Raw genomic sequence first — 22044 nt, 5'->3', positions numbered from 1 at the left:
ATCAACATAACCCTTTAGTGAAGTAGTACAGTGGGTAGTTAGGATGGCTTAGAGTTCTTTGGAGTTAGAAACAAGTGAAGGACATAAATATGGGATGCAACACGATCTATAAGCATGGTAATCTAGTCAGTCATTGTTGAATCAGATATGTATATTTTTCAATTTATCATTTTATGTTACTTGAATTTGCTTTCCTTTTTATTTCCTTTTGTAATGGGTGACATTATAAATTACAATTTTAAAATGCTGGCCTACTTTGGCTATACTAAGTAGAAGCAGAGAAAGGTTTAATTCTGTTATGTTTGGGGAGAGCTTTAGACAGGAAAGAGCATGCCATTGTTGCTGTAGGGTAGGAAAAAAAATATTTCTCTCCACCTTTCACAGTTTTCAGTTGGGACAGACTCTTGTAACAAAAAAACAGATTAACAAGGGAAAGGAAAACAAGTTTATTAACACGTTTGTCTCACATATATGTGGGAGACATGCAGGGAATGACTAAATCTCAAAGTGGTGGCTTTGAGTTCAGGCTTAAACACAGTACTCAACTGAAATAAGAAGGAAGGATGTTGTGGGGGGCAGTAATGGGAAGGGACCAGGAAAGTACAGTTAACAAGGATAAGGTTAGTTAGGCAAATTTAAGTCAGTGCCTTCTTCATGGGTGACAGTTTCCAGTGATTCAGTCATTTTTCTCCTCCTGAGAAGAGAGGGACAAACACTTAAAATGGAGATATTTTTCCTGCAGATGTAAGTTTTCCTTAGAAAAGGGCAACTTCTACTCTGTTTTCAAAGCTTCTCCTGTGCTTGCAGTTTCTCAAAATAATCAGCTCAAAATAATCCTGATGCCAAAGGGGCATATTTTGAACTAGCATATTCTGGTCTCCTAGAGTCATATTTTGGAGTGGCATATTCTGATCTCCAACAGTTTATTTTGGGGTGGCATATTTTGGTCTCCTACATTGTCATCAGGGATCATGACAATGATTTTCTTTTTCTTTCTCTTTGAGAACCCCCAAAGAAAAGTGAAATGTGGAGTTTTTGTCAGGTTTCCCTAGTCCAGCCACAGGAAGCTCCTCATTCAAGGCTTCTCTCTGCTACTTCCTAAGGGATTATTTGCCTTGTTTAAAACAAGACTCAGCATAGTGCACTAGGAAGTGTACCATTTTTTAGAACCAGATTATCTGGGAGTGAATCTTGGTGTCATAGGGACGAAGGGAAATCTCCTCTTCCACCTTTTCTGTAGGTCACTGAAATGAACCGACAATAGACAGATTAATAGGAGAAAAAGGCATACAAACTTGTTAACATGCGTAAACATGGGAACCATATAAAATATGAGACTCAAAGAAGGCCCGTATGGTTGAGGCTTATCTACCCTCTTCATAGAAGAAAGGGAAATGGGGTGTGGGAGTTAGGCAATTGTGAGGGGTAGTAAATTATTTGGGGAGAAATGAATGAGCCCAAATAGCAATGGCCTGGGACAAAGTTTCTCTGAGCTCTCAGGGAGATGGTAGGAAGGTGAAGGGTAGAACATCACTATAAAAAAAAAAAAAATTGTTGTCTTAGGCAGATAAAATCTCCCAGGTAATCCCTTGGAACTGTCCATAGAAGCATAGAAGAAAAGTCAGTCTGAGCATGATGATGACTTTATTTACTTCTCCACTGCTTAATATTTCCTGATTATTTGTTGTGTTGACATAAAAGGAAGAAGCTCAGGCAAAATACATTTAAGTAGAGACCTCATTTGGGCCAAGATTGAGGATTGCAACTCAGGAGCATGGATTCAAGTTGCAGTGAATATATATACACTGCAATAAGCAGCAGTTACAAGTGCATATTTAAATCCAAAAAGACAGGGCAAGGAGTGATCTAACACAAAGTTGGTTGTCAGGAATTCTCACTGGTTTAAAGAAATAACATTGATTAGTGATTAGCTATATATTGTTAAGCTATAGGGTATGGGTTATAGTTTCTGGTGTGGCATTATTAGGTTACTTTCTACCTATTTGAGGCAATAGCAAGCAGTTTCAAGAGATTAATACATAGCTCAAAGGGGGGCGGAGGAGCAGGACATGACTGCTGTCTCATTTTTTTAATTTAATTTTTTGTTTTAAATTATGTTGCTATCTCATTTTATTCCTCAGATGAACGTTCTTATCTTTCCCCTTTTCCCACTTTTGATCAAAAATCTTTCTTCTTGAAAGCATTGATAATCAAAATTTGAGTGTCAAGATGTCCCTCATCATCAAGAAGGCTCATTCCTAGATAGTCCTGTCAAATTCATTGATCTTTGGCTCCTGTCACTTGTTTAATCATACCTAATCTTCAGAGTATCAATAATTTAGTTTTCTCAGAAGTAAATCCATGAGAGATACATGGTGGAAATACAATGCACATAAGTATTATAACTAAAAAGAAAATTTGTATGCCAGAAAGAAAGAAAGTAAGAAAGAAAAAAAAAATCTGTCCAGTGGGGCTCACATTCCTGTCTCCTGCCCAGTCCTTCCTCCTGAATTCCACCTACTGGCTGTAGTCTCCACTGGGACCTCGGGTGTTTCACAGGTACTCTAAAATTATTGTTTACTTCACAGGGAAAACACATGGCTGTATATGAATTCCCTTACCTTCCTACTACAAAACCTATAAACCTGTCTATATCTATGTAACTATTCTCCTTCCTACAAAATTACAGAAGGCTGTCCCTTTCCAACTAAAGCCAATCCCTCCACGTTTTTTGGAATCTGTTTTCCCTAAACAATTATTTCATTTCTCTATTAGCTTAGTCCCATGTAATTAATTCTTGTTCTACTTGATGTTGGGTTAGCAATCTTCATGAATACATCAGGTTTGTTTTTTTTTTAAATTAGAATCCTGGAAGTTTTATGTTTCTATTCAAATGGCATCATCACCAGAGTTATCAGAAACCTATATTCAAGACTACTTTTAAAGTCCTTTCCATAAGTTTCCTTAAAGAAGCAGCAAATTTTAGACATAGCTGACTATAAACCTTTTTTTGAGAAGAATCAAAGTGAAACAGTAATTGTACGTAGATTACAAAATTTTAGAATAGCCATGGTTAAAGACACAATTATAACAATTTAACATAATAACCATACTTATGACTGATAACATATACTAAGACATATCAGAATTTTAGGAATCTCATATAATTTTGGAATACATATTAATAACACATTTATACAAATATAACCCAAAGAAAGTTAAACACCATTTCGTATTTTATGATGCTTCATGTATGATTTTAACATGCCAAATAAACCTAATATATCTCTTTTGGACTTCCAGGGATCCTAATATCCAAGTAGCTACTTTGGGGTAAAAAAGACTGAACTTAGAGTTGGAAATTTTGATTTTGGAAAATTTGTCAAATATCAAAAGTTTAAAACACTTGCTCAAAACAGCATCACAGGTCACTGTAAAACAATAATGATTAATTTCACTGAAGTGATAATTCAAATATTTTAAAAAACAAAAACCTTTACTCTTTGATAGAGACTCAGTTTCTCAAACCATCATAAGACCTAATAAAGAAAACATTAGGCAAACAAAATATCTATCTCCTCTCTCCTCTCTTTATTTTTGATTGTTATTTTTTGCAGTTTACTCAAAAGCTAAACAAAAATATTTTATTATCTGATATTAACACTACATGAAAATCTTCTTCAAAAGCGAAAACCAAATTCTACCTTTGCATAAGTGTATTTTTAACGCTGATGCTAATTTCAATAAAATCTTGTGAACAAATCCATTCACTCTTAATCGGTTTTGAGTACAGGTAAGATTTCCATAAACATTTTATAACTTTTTACTATTCTTTTTCTATTTCCTTTCGTTTTCTTTCACCAACTTTCTATATCCGTTCAGTTTTATCTATCATTGTTTTTATTCCTTCAGTTTAAAACAATCATTAAAACCTCTAAACTAGGCAAAATTACTTTTCTTTTAACAAAAACTACATTCCCATGTCCTTGTGTAGCCTTTCTTATCAAATACACATCCTAGTTTCCTTAGACACTGTTATAGCCCAACCAGGTTCAGTGCCCAGCGCTCAAGAAGAAGCCAGTACGCTGAAAGCAATGTTTACAGCGAAGAGTTTTATATTGCAGGCACCGTGCAAGCAGATGGGAGGTATTTCTCAAATCCATCTCCCCAAAAATTTGGAGAGAGAGGGTTTTTAAACATAGTTTGGCAGGCAAAATTCTAGGCAATGGGGTCTGCTAGCTGGCTGTGTTCATGACAGAACCACAGAGGGGTAGAAATTGCCTTCTTTGCTGAGTGAGCAGGTTCTTGGGTGGAGGTGGCAATACCAGTTGAGTCAGTTCCTTGCTAGGGGCCCCTGGTCTGGGTAGGTCAGCTGTTCCACCGGAATGTAGGGCCTGGGAGATAACTCAAAAACTAGCCTTCAAAGACAAAGGTGATGTTATCTACGGGGAAAGTTAAGACTCTTTATGACCCTCAGCTATGTGACTCCTGAGTAGCAATTATAGGAAAGTAAACTGGGGGACAGCAGCTGGTTATCATCATTATTTGTGGCAATGCCTGTGCCTTTGCAAAGCTGAGGCCCTTACCACAGCTTTTGCCCTGCACCCCTTTATTAATTTGTAAAGGACAGTTTTAACACTTTGCATATAGAATTGTTTCTTTCATTTCGAGTAGTTTTAATCACATACATTAATTACAATAACTATTACTAACCCTTATCTTTAGTGAAAAACCTAGAAAGTAAGCAATTTTAATTATGTGCCATAGGCAGTGTCCTCGACAAAGGACAGAGCTGTGAAGACAATGCCTGGAGCATCTAATCTCTCCCAGCATGGCCAAGAGACACAGCTGGGCTAGGGAGGATAGGATCCAAGTGTTGTCCCTACGCATTACCATGGTCACCTGTCTAGACTTCAGAATTTAAAGGCTTGAAACTAAAAACAAGAGCTCGTAGTAAGTAAGATGTGCGTAAGGCTTTGGAGGAGCACAGCAGTCGGCGCTTACAGCTTTAACTTACAGACAAATTAAGCAAGTTTAAAAAAAGTACTGCAGAAGCAACAGTTTTATGACCTTAAAACATCTAGCAGAGAAAGTACGAACCTTCCTTACCAATGGACCCATGCAAAAATGTCTAAATTAAATTTTGAAGATGTTTATATTTTATTTTAGCAATAATTTTTAAACTATCTTTATTTAGCAAAGATGACTAAAGTCACATGAACTTGAAAAGCGTTTAGACTTAATTTATGAGTGCTCATTTATTTATAACTCAATATTATACTCTCGTAGATAGCATACAGACAGATATACATGTACACATAAAGATACAGACAGACTTTATAGTTTTAATTTTAGAATTTTTGCCATAAGACCAGTAAAACTCACCAGTTTAAAAGTATAGCTGTATTCAAACTATGACTTTGTAAATGGAACAAGTGAAAGGTTATTTTTCCCACATGGCCCAATCCTTCACTGAGTTTTAGAGAAAGCAGGGTAACAATCTATATCTCCAAGTTCAGACAGAGAAAATTTAAGTTTTTTCAAGAAGGAGTTTGGGTGTGTTAGAGAAAGACTGAAAATGGATGTCTAGGTAATAAAAAAATTGTAGGAATTTACCATAGGATTGTATAAGAAGACCAATTCTATTAGATATTAATTTCATCTGTTTTCCTAGTGGACCACAGAGCTCCTTAAAGAACAGGGGCAACAAAGCATTTGCAGTTTTTAGGGCTTAATAACTTAAATATGTAGAAGTCAGGTGCAGTTGGAAGGCAGAGCATTTAGACCTTTACAGATTCAAGGATTCCACTTTTACGTTGAATCCTGAGTCTCCAAAAAGAGGAAAAATGTGTGCAATGTTTTCACAGTGCACTTCACTGCAAAGACAGTTTTCTAAATGTTTAAACCACATATTTATTTCAGTACACAAAGAAATGACTAGCCCCCTGTACTGGTAACCATTTTCTGTAAACAACTGCCCTTAGCCACCTCCAAAACTGCAGCTCTCACCAGTCAACACGCACACCAAGGTCAAGTTCTCTCTCACTGTACAAAGTAATCTTTGGTACCCCCCAAAACCAAAGAGATCAGGTAACACAATACAAAAGAGAGTAGAGTTTTAGACCTGCAAGGAATCTGTCCATTATTTTTTAGACTACATAGGAAGACAGAGGACCCCCAAAAAGCATCAGTAGTGCCTTTTTCTATGTTTCTTAAGGTGTCTGAGTCATTAGATGTCCTCCCATTGATCCTTTTATGTGGTACGAAAGACAGCAAAGAGGAAGAATGGGGAGAAGTAAATGGGAGAACAATTCTTAAGAAAGAAAGCAGACAGAGGGACCAAGCAATTTCACTTAGATTAAGTAGCTTTTAGTTTAGTCTCTGTTTTCCAACTGGACAGCTCTGATTTATATCAGCTTTTATATAAGCTATATATAGCCTGAATGTCAGCTTTTAATCAAGCTGACTTCTGACCATAGAGCTCTTTTAAAAAAAAAATCCTTTTAAATCTCTTATTACTGTATTTTAACTGGGATGGACAGCTGACATGTCTGGCTTTTGAATCTTTTTTTTAACCAAAGATACCCTCTTAAGTGACAAAGCAATATCCTAAAAAGTCAGAAGTCATGCAAATATCAAACCAAAAGGAACTGGTTCCCTGACCAGGAATTAAACCTAGTACACAGGAAAGGCACTGAATCCTAGCCAACAGACCACGGCTATATTGCTTTTATTTCTTTGGGTTGTTTTTGTTTTTCTTGCCGGGGCTGGGGGGATCCAAAGCAAGCAGTTTGAGCATTTGAAGGATTTTAACTTATTTCAGATGTGATCTCAGCTGGAATGCTGCTTAGCTAATTTCCTGGATGTTGGCATTTCTACATCAGTGTCAGTCATTAGTCCTGGTTTAGAAAAAATTTGTTGGATCTGCACATCTATAATCGCAGTGGTTTTATTTTTATTCATTTTCCCATTTTTAGACTATTAGTCTTTTAATTGCCTTTTATTGCTCTAATCAGTTTGTCAGCTAGGCAACAAAGGTGTATTTTGGAAACCCATCTTGTTCATCGTGTGGTCTTTTTAATCGAGCAAAGAGTGGTTTGGGAATCAAGCAGCCCCCAGAAACAGAAGGAGTTCATAGTAACTCTGGGACAGCCACAATAGGAATTTCAGGGAGGAAGTCCAAGACCTGGAGAATTTCCCCAGGTGGTGGGGATGAATATCTTTTGTTTATCTCCTAAATGAAAGCGATTTTCTCAGAATTTCTTTTAGAAGCTTTTTAGGTGCCATTGGGAATAAATCTCCTATTTAGTTTGGTTCTAAAACCAACTTTTTAAATTGTGCATGCAAATAAATTATTTTAGATATTTCAAAAGATTCCCATTTTTCTTTTGGTCTTTGTTGCTTATGACCATCCTGGATTAGGTGGGTCCACTTTCCTAGATAACTATAAGAAGGTGCCCCATACGTCGGGCAGATGGGAGGGGGAAAAATGGGATGGGTATATACATACATAAAGAGTGTGATGAGCACCATCTGGAGGATGGATAGACATGCTTGAAGCTCTGACTGAGCGGGGGACCGGGCGGAGGGGGCAAGAGCAATATACGTAACCTAAACATTTGTACCCCCATAATATGCTGAAATAATAAATAAATAAATAAATAAATAAATCTTTAAAAAAATAAAATAAAAAGAAGGTGCCCCATAAGTGTTGTACATAAAACCAGCTGGTGTTTAACTAATAAGAGTTGGTCACAAATGAAAAATCAAGCCTAAATTTCAAAAATAGGAAAGCAGCTGCAGTACGCTTAACGCATGCTACGTAAAAGGAGACCACCGGTACCTAATTACCTAATTGCCAATTTTTTAACCTCCCCTGTGGGGAGGAGCAGAGAAACTTTGACCTGAATCACCACCCTGAGACAGAGGCGGAAAAAAGACTCTGAAGAGCTCTTTACCTGAAATCTCCTGTCCAAAGGCAGGGAGACCTAAGACAGAATGTGCAGGTGCTCAGCACGGCTTTCAGAGAGAAGCGTGGGGTAGTCACAGGGAATCACCCTGAATCTTAAGGACTACACCAGGTATGTCGACCTAAAAGGAAGGAGCTGTGACAAAATTAATGTAATTAGATTGTTTGTTTGGGCCAGGCTTGAGGATTGGACCTCAGGGACATAGATTCAACTTGCCCTGAATGTACACTCCAATTAGCAGCAGTCACAAGTAGATTTTTAAAGGCAAAACAAAAAACAAACAAAAATACTGGGAGTGGGCTGATACAAAGTTGTTTTGTCAGAAATTCTCACTGATTTATAGAAGTAACATTGATTAGTGATTGGCTATACATTGTTAAGCTATAGAGTGTGGGTTATAGTTTCTGATGCGGCATTATTAGGTTACTTTCTACTTACTTGTGACACAAGCAGTTTCAAGAAATGAATACATAGTTCAATGGCAGGGGTAGGGGAGCGGGCTCCGGATAGGACATGATTGCTGTCTCATTTTAATGTCTCTCTGGGCCTAATAATTTGGAAAGGCTCATATTTCTCAGATGAAAGTTCTTTTCTTTCCTCAGTTGAGATTCCTAAGGAAGGAAGACAATTGCATTTCTTCTGGAGGAATTTTCCTTAAATAAATGAGGGAACTGCAGAGAAAGCCCCTACTGGTGCCTGGGGAAAGAAAGGAGAGTCAGGGCAGGGGAAGGTCAGAGAGAGATTTAGATTCTGAGTCTGATTTCTGAAGCCTTTCAATTTCCTTTAATTCAAAACACTCAACGTGCCAAAGCACTATACTTGGGGGTATCATTTTCTGAGCTGCAACAGTTCTTACTAGATATGTCATGTTGGGCTAATTATTTAAACTTTCTTAACCTCAGTTGCACCATCTTTATTGATAATAGTAATACATACCTCATACTGTTATCACACTGATCAAATAAGTTAATATTTTTAAACTGCCAAAAATAATAGCTTGCACATAGGTGATACATAAATGTTTGTTATTATTAACTTGTTCTCTTATAATTCATTTGAAAGGGTTTCTATTAAGTTAAAATTCAAACTATTACATATTGTATGTTGATACTATTATGCTAAGCTCCCACATTCCATCATTTGTATTCCTACAGAATGAAAAGAAAAATGTAGATTTTTTAAGACCTTTTTGCAAAAGATATTAAGTCCTGTGCCTCTAAGCCTATCTGATACCAGTGAAGTTTTCTGAATTATACTGACTAGTACTGAATGACCCTAGCAGATATTATAATACATGCACCCTAAGTAAGCAAGGACTATAAACTCCAAAGCATCATGGCTTCTAAAACTTAAAAGATTAGATTCTTGGGAAGAAAATTGGGAAAATGACAAGTTAGGAGGTTGTTGAACAATTAGACTCAAAAGGATATAGAACTTTTGAGGCCAAGACTCCAATAAGCAGTCAACTTTTCCTGTTTTTCATTAACTAAAAGCAATAGCAAAATTTGAATAGATATAAATTCCCTTAACTCCTAGATCCTGTATTTCTATGAATTTACTATTCTTTATTCCCTTTATTCTAATAGTGTATTATTTAAGGGTTGGGATTTGGATTAGGTAAACACTCATTCTTACCACTTTCTGGTGTTTTTGTCAGTTTTAGCCCTCAAAACAATGCTTTTAGAGAAACTTCTAGGGATTTAAAAAGTAGCTTTTTTTGTATCAGGATAAAGAAAGAAGTAAATAGGATTTTCAGTGTATGATAAAACCATTTTGAACATAAAAATAAGAAAAACTAAAATTTTGGAATTGGCTAACCAAAACATATGGCCAATAAGTGGCCTCGTAGGGAAAAATTCCATAGATAAGTGTAGTATATGATCATATAAATGATTTCATTTTAAATACCCTAAGAAGCCCTGTTTCTTAGTGCCCTCCTCAACACACTTAAATTTTTTTTTGGAGCGATTTCACCATTAAGAGTTTTATAATTCCTTTGTGTTTGTAGAGATGAATGTCTTTTAATTTCATAACCCTATGACACATATTGACAAATATTTTTAGGTGTTTCAAATAGCTACAGTCCTAAAAAAAATGATGTCTCATATTCAAAGCTATTCCCTCCAATTATAGGGAATGATCTGATCCTTTGATCTTCTGCTGAGCCTGGTGATTATTTCCTCTTCTGACTTTTTGATTCTACTAACTCCGTCCTTAAAATTTATAATGTATTAATATATTCACATTTTTATCATAAAAGAATGTTCCCAATCCAACTTTTCTCTCCTCTAAAACAAATACTTTGGAAAAACAGTCTTTAATGGCTGTGGCTACTTTTACATTTTAAATTGCTTTTTACTCTATTGTGTTCAGATGTTCCTGTTCACTCTACTGCAGCTAGATTTTCTTCAAGTAAACTGTATAAGAAAAATTTGCCAAAGATCATTGCTATTTTGTGTTAGAAACATTTTTCTCCTGTTATGCATGACATTTATCTCTGTTGATCACTCTTTTTATTGAAATCTAAATTAAAATAATCTTTATTTTAATCTAAGACATTGCAGTCTCTCCTTCACCTTCCTAATTTCATGACCACTTTTTAAAAAAAATCTCTATTGATGGTTTCTCTTTTTTTATCACCTGTTAAATGTTAACTTTCTTCATGTTCCTTTCTTTGCATTCGTGTCTTTTCATATGTTCTCATTCTCTCCCATAGTTTCAAATATCACCTTTAGACAGATGATGCCTATATTTTTATCTATATCCCAGTCTTCTCTCCTGAGGTCCAAAATCTTCTAGCCAACTGATTATGGGATCTGACAAACTGTGGAAACCTGCCTGCATCTCTGATTTTATATTATATCTTTCTTTCCTTGATTACTAAATTCTTGGATTTCAAAGACGATCAGCTTGTTCTCATGCTCAGAGCCAGCAGTTTCCTCTACTTGAAATGCCCTCCCTTTAGGTCTTCCTTTTCAGGTTTTCTTTTTGTAATGCAGCATCAAATATCAGCTCTTTAGACAGGCATTTCCTGACCACATATTCAAAAATAGGATCCCTCCAAGTTACTCTTTTTTATGCCATTGTGTTTTATTTTTTATGGATTATATCACTCTTTAAAAATACCTGGTTTATCAGTACAATTCTTTGTTGCTGTCATTCTACCCACACTAGACCACAAGGGCTGTGGGATCATGGATTCTTTTTCTAAACTGCATCCTCATCACTCATAGTGGCACCTAGCATATAGTAGACACTAAATATTTGATGAATTAATGAACTAATAATTCCAAGTTCAGCCTGCAAAAGCCAATTTTACTGCTTCTCAGCCTGCTCATCCACCCTAGCTTTTGTTTCCTTACTCTGACAAATACTTATCTACCCACGCATCCAAGCCAGAAAGGTTATAATCATAACCCCTGCCCCAGTCCCAGCATGTCCTATCAGCTCTACTTTTTGGAATTTCTTCCATCCATTTTTTCGTGTCAATTACTGGCCTTATCCTTTTAGTTAAGGCTATCAGCTCCCCTATGAGTTAATTTAATAATTTCCTGGCAAGTCTGGTTCCTTTAATCTTCTATCCCTCCCAAATACCTTTGAAACTATCAGAAATATTATTTCTAAAAGAAACTAACAAAAATAAAAAAAAATCTTTGATAATATTCTCACTTCTGCTTATAGCCTTTCGAATCTCAATTCTTCTTTGCCAAAACTGTAAGTCAATCTAAGGACATCCAAAGTCCGAGTTGGCCTGTCCCTCCCTCACCAAATTTAACTATATCAGGATCTCTCAAAAAGTTCTGATACAGAGTTATACCAGCAACATAGTTGCAGGTTGGGCCTTTTTTTTTTTTTTCCTAATTCATTGTGTCCCTTTTCTATGAACTGCAAAATATATAAAATAAATTAGGAATAAGAAATTTAAAATGAAATGCTGAATGTTTTCTTTAATATCTTAATCTATTTCGTAACCTCTTAACTGTATTTCTCAGGTGACTCATTAATGTAGGTTCCTGTATTTTAAAGAATGAGCTGTGGAGAACTCTCATCCATAGTATCAGGTCTTGATCCATTAGAGAAGCCTCTGGGAACAGTTCAGAGCACAAGAGACTCTGTGGCCTGCCAAAAAGTCTGTTATCAAAATAACTAAGGCTTTTCCAGACCAAAAGGGAAAAATACTGACGTTGGAGCAACAAAGCAGGCAAATAAGAATTACTAAAAAAGTACTTGTCAAGCAGAGAAGATAGAGTATGAGCGACTGGAGAAGAATGAAGTAAGAGTCTAATATGTGGATGAGGTCAGAAAAAATAAAATGCCATGGTCTTAGCAGTTTTATGTTGATGTTTCTCATGCATTTAAATCAATAGGAGAATTGTTTGCTAAAGCTACTGAACAGGTGCTAGAAGATTAACACATTTAACAAGCATTTGTTACCTATACAGAAAAGTTCACACATAAAATGTAAATCATATATATGGGTAATTCCAATGCATACCCTTAAGGATTTTTTGTTTTGATCATCTAAATATGCAATCAAATACTTTGTTTCTAATAACACTTTCTTGCAAATTTATTCTTAATACAGGGCAAATATCGTGCCTTTGTATTTTTTATACAGTGACAGTGATTGGGAAGAAAGTGTAAAACGTGAATTTACTTTTGCTCTAAGGCTAACATTGTAAAGCATCGCTTCTTTATTGCTGGAATAATTGGCCACTTGAGAAAATCACTATTCTCTCTTATTCTGAGTAGACTAAATCGTGATTGAAGTGCAGCAGGAGAGGTGTTCTTTCCTTTATTCAGCTGTTCTAGCCGGGTCTCCGCTCCTGGGTGTGTACAGGATGCTCACAATCCAAATACCACTGTTCTGCGTGTTATCGCTTCTTTTTTTCCCCGTCTTTTTATTTTTTTCCTCTCTCTTTCTTAAATATAGAATGTAGAAAACCATTCTGGCTCCTTGGTTTTCCATCTCACAATTGAAATTCAAAAGCACAACTGATTGGTTAGGTGACTCATTTTTGACACAATGTAGCATCTCCAATTTTGCAAAGGCTAGAAAGAAAGAAGTTGCAGAAATGGATTTTTTTCTTTACCTTCAGCAGGCTGTGTTATATATTAGACTTGTTATTGAAAATAACTGTAAATATTAACTCAGTGTATACCAATGCCCTATTTTTGAAATTAAAGTGACCCTTACATATTGAACAGACAGTATGTGATGAATCCCAGTTTCCCCAATATAGATTACTGATATATCACTTCAGTTTTGTGGAGTTTCCCAAACACAAATACTTTAATTTTTATTTCAGCAGAGGTTCTTTTACTGAAAAACATGGGAGAGGTTTCTCTATAGGAAGAAATATTAAGTGGTCACTCTGCTAATGTTGGAGAATTGTTACCACCTCTTGCCTGTGTGAATCTGTTCCGGGCCTCTACAGTTGGAACTCAAAGAGATTGCCCCACTCGATATCATCTACCTGTACACAACAGACCATTTACCAAGAAAGCATCCATAATTATTCCTACAATGTTATTCACTTTGAGGAAAGTTTATTAATTTGCTTGAATCTACTCATTCATTGTTTTGCTTTTCCCTCCCGAATTATGACAGTGCTTACCCTCTTCATATTTTTTATTTCCATTTTGAAGGGGTGTTCATTTAAAAGTAATTGATTCAAACAGAGAAAATGCTATATGCAGATGAGCATGATTTTTTTTTCATGGTATGAGGAAAACTGGATAGTGTTTAACTCAAATATCTAAGACCAGCTGGTCATTATTTATATTTTAGTGTACATTATCATGCATGTGGTTTTACCTGTTTGCTCTTTTTCTGCACAGGTATAACACATTTCTATAATTCTTACAGTTATTTTGTGGGTTTATATTGAGGGATTTTTTCCCCCTGCATTGATAAGGATAGTTGATAACTATTGTTGTGGAACTTTCCCAAGCTAAATTTATGCCTATGTTCTATAACATAGAAATTTGGAGATACAATTTTTTTTTCTAAGTTTTTAACTATCTGTGGAACTGTATTTTGAGAAACTTTTATTCCCTCCTGAAGGGTAGAGAGATGGTAGCTGCCCATTCTGCTATGGTTCTTTATTAGTTAATCACAGTTTATATAGTATAAATATTCCCTTCCACTTCAAATGATTTTCATGTCATGTGGGTCTATCTTTAGTCAGTAACAACAGGCTCTTACAAAGGTTATAACTTTGAACCTTCTGCTTTCCAATATATAGTTAAAAGTTAAAAATTTGTACTATGTGAAATATAATTCTTAGAGAATTGCACAAAAGCCTGCATTCTGTTCAATTCTTAATTAAAACACATGTTGCCTTTGGATCAAGCTAGACAAGCATAGACTTGTGCACATGAACACAAATACTTCAGTGTAATATGTACATTATTTGCTAAGCATCGGTCAGCTGTTCTATAAAATGGGGTTATAAATAACTACCCTACAGGGTGATTGTGAAGATTGAATGAAATAAATCATGTGAAATACTACGTACACTCCTTAAAGTTAGTTGTGTCTTTTAAATACATGCCTACGAGGTATAAAATTGTGATCAATTCTGCCAGAAAAATAGCATGGAATTGTAGCAAATTGGAACTTGAAGGATGGGTAGGAATTTTCCACAGAGCGAAAAGAGTTTAATTAGGAACAGCATTTGGCAAGGCATCAAGATGCAGCAAAAGGGAGCAAAAAGAGGCTGGCTGGGCATGGTGGCTCATGCCTGTAATCCTAGCATTCTGGGAAGCTGAGGTAGAAGGATTGTTTGAGACTAGCCTGAGCAAGAGTGAGATCCATCTCTACACAAAAAAAGAAAAATTAGCCTGGCATGGTGGCGTGTACTACTCGGGAGGCTGAGGCAGGAGAATCGCTTGAACAAAGGAGTTTGAGGTTGCAGCGAGCTATGATGCCATTGCACTCTAGCGCAGGCAACAGAGCGGGACTCTGTCTCTCCAAAAAAAAAAAAAAAGCAAAAGGCTAAAGGATGGACCAGGCCCTAGTTATGAAGTCACTTCTAGACAAAGCTGCGAAGTTTAGTTTTATTCTGGAAATGAATGCTATTTTGCCCATTATATTTCTTTTTCTAATGTTTTCTGTAACTATGAATTTTAGAAATAAAAGAAAATCTAAAAAAAAGTAAATCCTGATTCATGGTACTATGAAAACATTAATAACAAATTTTAATTTTAGATATCAATTTAGTTACTGAAAGTGGATGCAAGAATATTAAAGATAATGAGAAGTAATCCATTTTGCTATGTGGAATGCATAGGATTTGAAGTGCACATGCTGCTGAATTTTGACCAGCATTTACTTTGAACACTTAAGTTTCCATTGCTCTTCTGGATAAAAATTATTTAATTCCTCTAAGATAGCATTATTTAAAGGAATATTGCCTTTTGTAGGAAGGCAGTAATCACTCACTGATTTGTATGTTTTAAAGGTATGTATTTGACAATACTTTGAAAGCAAAGAAGTATGCAAAATATATGGCTGACCTTTGAACAATGCAGGAGTTGGAGGAACAACCCCCCAGGTGTGATAAAAAATCTACATATATAAATAACTACTAATAGCTTAGTGTTGACCAGAAGCCTTATTGATCACATAAACAGTTGATTAACACATATTTCACATAATATTCTTACAATTAAGTAAGCTAGGGAAAAGAAAATGTTATTAAGAAAATCATAAAGATGAGAAAATATGTTTACTATTCATTAAGTGGAAATGGATCATTCTTAAGGTGTTCATCCTCCTCATCTTTATGTTGAGCACACTGAAGAAGAGGAGGAAGAGGAGTGGTTGATGTTGCTCTTTTGAGGGTGGCAGAGGCACATGAGGTGGAGGAGATGAGAGGGAAGGCAGGAGAGGCAGGCACACCAGGTGTAACTTTCACTGGAGAATTTCCTGGTTGAGTGGACCCACTCAGTTTAAACTTGCATTGTTCGAAGTCAAGCGTACTTTTTAAATATTTATTTAACAGACTTTATAAGCTGAATACAAGGTAATAGAACTTTTAAAAATCTAAACATAAAAAGACTAGGTGTTATTCTATCACTAATGAACTTCATAACCTTAACATAATTATGGTACTTTCCTGAACCTAACGTTTTACTGAATAGATTGATATGTTCTCTTCCTGTGTTGAGGTTGGGGCCCCAGTTTTGTGATTGTCAACCATTTCCAAATAGAAAATATTTAATGCACAAAACTTAGAGCAAGAAGTGGTTTAAAGAAATAGAATACAAAATTCTATTTGCAGAAGCCTTATTAAATACATTTTAAAAGATTATATAAGAAGGACATTATATTAACAATATGGATATATATAAAAGTTGAAATTAATATTGATGCAAAGGATGAAATGAATTTTAGCATTTTAAATTATTTATGTGTAGATCAGACAACTTATATTTTTAGTACAATATTAATGCCTAGAGATGTACTTTATCATTTGCACTTATGTATTTATCTTTCTATAGTAAATTCTAAAATCTCATTTGCAAAGCATTTACCTAAACATCTCTACATGGTTCAGTGTGTTCTTCTAAATATTCTCTTTGACATGGATTAATATAGAACAATTTTTGTTTCATTTGTGAACTCATAGATATGAATGAATTTGCTTTGCATTAGGACACTGTACTACTACATTCCTGGTAGTCATTAAGTTAGTGAAGCTAGTCCTTTATGTTGCTTTGTGTTCATGTGTGCCCGTCTATTAGCTCCCACTTATTAGTAACATAAGAATTGATAAAATATAGCTTAATAGGAAATAGTCTTTCATAATTGATATCTTCAGACATTTAAATTTTCATTGTTCTTAAGGCTAAAAAAGACATCTGCAAAACACAGTTAGCTATACAGTTAATAGGTGAATAGTCAGTCACTCTTCAGTCAATATGAAAAATTCCTGCTTATGAGTTAACGTATTTCTGCAATATAATAAAGCATAAATCTACACCAATTGATGCAGTAACTGATGTGTATGTCCCTTTAGCTTGCTCTACTTATGTCTCAGCCTTTATTTAAGAGTGCTCTACTGAATGCTAGTATTACTCCAGATGCTTCTTGTAAAATAAAATCCTATGAACAAACTTTTGGGAAATGTTGGATTCAACAAAGTGAAGCAAATAGTGTACTTTTGTTTCAACATCAGTCTGCCGGAAGAGCACTAAACTGATTTTTGTGCAACATCAAATGAGGCTAAGATATTGCACAGGACATAATTTTGAGAAACACTATTATGTTTAAAAACAATTTAGGTAAAATTTAAAATGAATTAAAACAAAAATCATATCATGCTTGACCTCTGTTACTGTGAGAGGAAGATTAGGGCCTGCAGGGCCAGACGCTTTTCTGGAAAGAGAAGAGAACATTGGTACAAGCTTCTCGTAAGTTTCACTGGTAGAACACTATCCCTTTATTTTTTGAATGTATAAAGGGGAAATCCAAATTGAAGGCAAAAAAGTGTTTTCTGATAGAACACTAGTTAAAAATAAAATAGTAAAAAAACTAGTAGAAACAAAATTGTAGTTTTAATGTAAGTTTTATTATATTATGGACTTGAAAAACAACTGGTTGCAAATCAGAATAATTGCCCTTTTCTTATGATGTCCGTTTGGAGAATAAGCAGTGGAGATTGCTTTTCTTCTGTGTGAATTACTTGTTTCCCTTAAAGAAAAAAAAATCAACATAAGGAAATCCCTAAGAGTTTTCAATACAGATGTCTCCAAAAGTGTTATTGCTGCCAAGTTATTTTTTCAATGTGTCACATAATCTTTGTGTAATTTATAAATGATAACAAAGCAATCAGGCCACATTCATAAAAGCCCAGTGACACATAATTTAGTTGAATCTGAGGATTAGAATTAATTGTCTCTCTTTGTTCCAAGTTCTAAATCTTAGTAAATGATTCACTGCGTGTCATTACAGCTTAATATTTGCATGAAATCACAGTTTAGCTGGCATAATTTAACAGCAATTAAAAAGCTATTTAATCGTCATGCAAATTGGTATGAGGACCCTTGAGTAAGAAGGGTGTTGGCCTTTTTGTTTTTTTGGTTTTTTTTAAGTATCTCCAGGCAGATAGTTATATACTTGTAGATACCCATAACACATAATTGATAACATTCTTCCTAGTCATGGAAATATAAGTGAATAATAATTCATGTTTTCCATTATAAATAAAAGACCAACAATATGAATATGTCATTCTGCAGGAAGACATTATTATGATAATAATAATTAATCTTTATCTCTCAGGCATATGTATACGTTGGAGGTAAAAAGCTACATTTTTCCCTGAGCTCTAGTTTATAATCCCCTCCATATTTTTCTTTCTGAAAGCAGACACTTCTTTAAATCCTCTGGAACATGAAATGGCATAAAGCAAGGTACCCAGCAACTTTTAGAAAAATTACACATGGCATTTCTAGGTTTAGCTTTGGTGCTACACATATGAGTAGTTGACGTTCTTACCCTGCAGGTTGCTGACATCAGGATCTGGCAAAAAGATGAAAGAAAATAACATTTCCTAAATCTCAAACCCAATACAGTCATGTAAATTTATGACTAATATTATGCCACTCCAGCACTGTATAACAGATTTCATTGCTGTGTCCCTTGTGCTCATTCAGACCGTTCACCCCAATGCAGCCAGACTGCTCTTTTTAAAACACATCACATCCATAAATAAAATCTGTCAGTTTCTTCCTGTTGTACATAGAAAAATATCCAGATGCATTCCAGTGAGCCCAGCAGTACTGCATTATCCAGCCTCTTCCTGTTCCTTAAAACTCACTTCATGCATTCTCCTTCTGCAGTCTAGCCACAGTGATTTTCTGATAGTTCCATGACTATGTCAAGATCTTTCCTGAGTAAAGAACTACACAGTTTCTACCTGTGATATTCTTCCCACACCTCTGCACATTCTCCTCACCACACCATGAGGTTTTCTCATAATGTTATCTAAAGTAGGATATCCCCAATAGTTCGTATTTTAGCTCCTGTCCTTTAATTTTTGTAATTGTACTTATTATAATTTGAATTTTATTCATCTGTTTACATGTGTGTGTTTATCTACCCATTCAGTAAAATGTAAATAACAAGAAAGCAAGAATAATGTCTACCTTGTTTACCACTGTAAACCCAAGACCTACCAGAGTATCTGCCACATAGTAGTCACCAAACAAAACATTTATTTAATGAATGGATGATTGTAGCTTGAAATCCAAAAGGGTCCTATATCAAAACTTTAATTTCTAGGAGAGCATGCTGCAAAGAAATTCCTTCCTACTCTCTAAGCAAATTTCCTTGGTAACAGAAATTTAGAGAATTGGTTTAAATTTCTTAAAATGAAGCCTTCTAAAATATGGCAGGAATGTTGTTTCACCAGTCATTTATATAATGAATTATGTTTCAAAGTATCTATCATAAGTATAGTTTCTCAAAGAATATGAATTCTGTGATATTTCACATATAGCACTTAGCACAGTGCCTGGCACCTAGTAGACCTTCAGATAATGTTTGCTCAATGAAGTTTATGGAACGGAGAGTAAAAGGACTCAAACAAATGTAAAGGATTATTGACATACTTTTAAGAAAAGGTTGGATTAATTAAAGGCTATTAAGTACTCTATGGAGTATGATCTGTTATGGAAAAATAGAAAGCAGATGCTCACCCACTCCTTGGGACTGACTTGGTTTATGCAGTCTTGATGACAAATAAGAGAATTATGTGAACCTCTTTTAGGGACACACTTACTTTTAAGCACACACTTAGTTATGTTTAGTAGGTTTTTTGTTGCCTCCAATTTCCATTTATTTTCCCCTTTTTCCAAATAGTCTGTCTACCCTAAATTTAGGGTCATTTATTCTCAACCTTTGGGGAAAAGATCCATAGTGATTTTCAACAGTAATGAATAGGGATGTTATCTATACATCAGTCATAGTATTAAGACTGAAAGAATGAACACAACATGTTTTATATATGTATATTGCTATATTTTTCCAATTTTGAGGATGGTGATCTAATTAATAGGATGTAATCAAGGCCATAAAATAACTTAAAATACTTTTTGTTATGTATTTTTCAGTCAACACATTTAAAAAACATAATTACCATATCTTTTGGAGATGTGCTTATTTTTGATATTAAATATTGGAATTCATATACCAGAAAGTTAGAATATTATTAATAGATCATCCACACCCCTAAAGACTCCTTCCTTACTAGACTTAATCAGATATTTTTAACTATATGTTTTTTATAGTTCCCATTAGGAAAAAAGATCAAAATAATACAAAAGAACAGCAAGTATTTATTGATGAAGTTTTCGATAGTGTAATTCATTGTCCTATACATGTACATTTGTTTTTTAATTGTTTTTCTCTAGGGCCACCTTCAGCTCCTAGGAATGTGGTTTTTAACATCAATGAAACAGCCCTTATTTTGGAATGGAGCCCACCAAGTGACACAGGAGGGAGAAAAGATCTCACATACAGTGTAATCTGTAAGAAATGTGGCTTAGACACCAGCCAGTGTGAGGACTGTGGTGGAGGACTCCGCTTCATCCCAAGACATACTGGCCTGATCAACAATTCCGTGATAGTGCTTGACTTTGTGTCTCACGTGAATTACACCTTTGAAATAGAAGCCATGAATGGAGTTTCTGAGTTGAGTTTTTCTCCCAAGCCATTCACAGCTATCACAGTGACCACGGATCAAGATGGTAAGTTTCACTGCTATTCTCTCAACATAGCCTCATGATTCCTTTTGATGCATAATATTCCCAATGGGCCTATATTCACAAGTCCAATGCAATTGTATGCCATACTCTAAAGAGGTAATTTTCTGGTGGTAGTTCTTGTTCTTTCTCTAGATGCAGAAAGATATTTTTGATATTACTTCTTAGCAGTATGGTTAATAAGATGAAATGCTTCCTTCTAACATGTATTTGTTTTTGATAAAATCATACACTAATATATCTTAATAAGTAAATCCATATTACTTACAAATGGAAATCAGAAACCAATAACATTTTGCCTAATGAATTGAATTTCAATTGTCCCACTTATGCTGCCATCCCTTTTCCATGTCAAATAAAGCCAACAGTAAGAATTTATTTCAATTATAATTCATGTCTGTCTTGTAAAAGCATTCTAGCTAGCCACCATATTTAACCATGATCCACTCTAAAAAGAAATAGTCAGAAAAATCTAGGGATGTGTTCAAATGCTATTGTCTATAGGCAGTTTGTGAAAAGTAGTTAAACTATCTATAAAAATCTGATGATTTCATTTAAATGTTCTCTTTATAACACTAAAGATTTTTACTACAATATAGTCAGGCAGGAACACTCCTATGATTTTTACAAGTATATCCTCTCTTTAATTCCCCCATAATATAATTATACTGCAGAACATGAAATGGGAAAAGCTTCAGAGATGTAAAAAACTCCTTTGAGAGGCATTCATAAATTATATGGGTACACAAGTGATTGCCTTATAGCAGAAAGTATTGTAAATGAACACTTATGTATGAGGCAAATGTATAAAGATAAACTATTCTTATATACTGCATTAGTTTGCTAGGGCAGCCATAACAAATACAACAGACATTTGTTTTCTCATAGTTGTGCCAGCTAGAAATCCAAGATGAAATTGTTGACAGGGTTGATCTAATTCTGAGACCTGTCTCCTTGGCTTGTAAATGTGCATCTTATCCCATGTCTTTACATGGTCTTTCCCTTTGTGCCTCATCTCCTAATCTCGTCTTCTTATAAGGATGTTAATCATATGGGATTAAGGGACCACTCATATGACCTCATTTTACCTTAATTACTCTTTAAAGATCTATCTAAATGCAGTCACATTCTGAAGTACTGTGGGTTATGACTTCAATATATAAATTTTCAGGAATACAATTCGTCCCATAATATACCCTAAGGCAGCATATGGTGATATTTAAAGTACAATATGTTGAATGTGCTGGAATACTACACAGCAATAAAAAGGAACAAATTGTTGAAACACACAACTTGAGTG

At 35.0% G+C, this 22044-nt stretch overlaps 1 protein-coding gene across 1 annotated transcript in view; it reads left to right on the top strand.

Annotated features, from left to right (window-relative positions):
* EPHA6 (EPH receptor A6) overlaps nt 1-22044 on the top strand; it is an 836036-nt gene that overhangs the window by 351505 nt on the left and 462487 nt on the right. The window contains exon 5 of the mRNA XM_045557615.1: nt 20394-20729. Coding sequence (XP_045413571.1) covers nt 20394-20729 — 336 coding nt within the window. The remainder of the gene's footprint in view (nt 1-20393; nt 20730-22044) is intronic.

Source organism: Lemur catta, chromosome 1 (assembly GCF_020740605.2).
Source record: "Lemur catta isolate mLemCat1 chromosome 1, mLemCat1.pri, whole genome shotgun sequence".
In the NCBI taxonomy this organism is placed as follows: domain Eukaryota; kingdom Metazoa; phylum Chordata; class Mammalia; order Primates; family Lemuridae; genus Lemur; species Lemur catta.
Note: the sequence above shows the minus strand (reverse complement) of the source record. Positions and strands in the feature narration are given on the sequence as shown.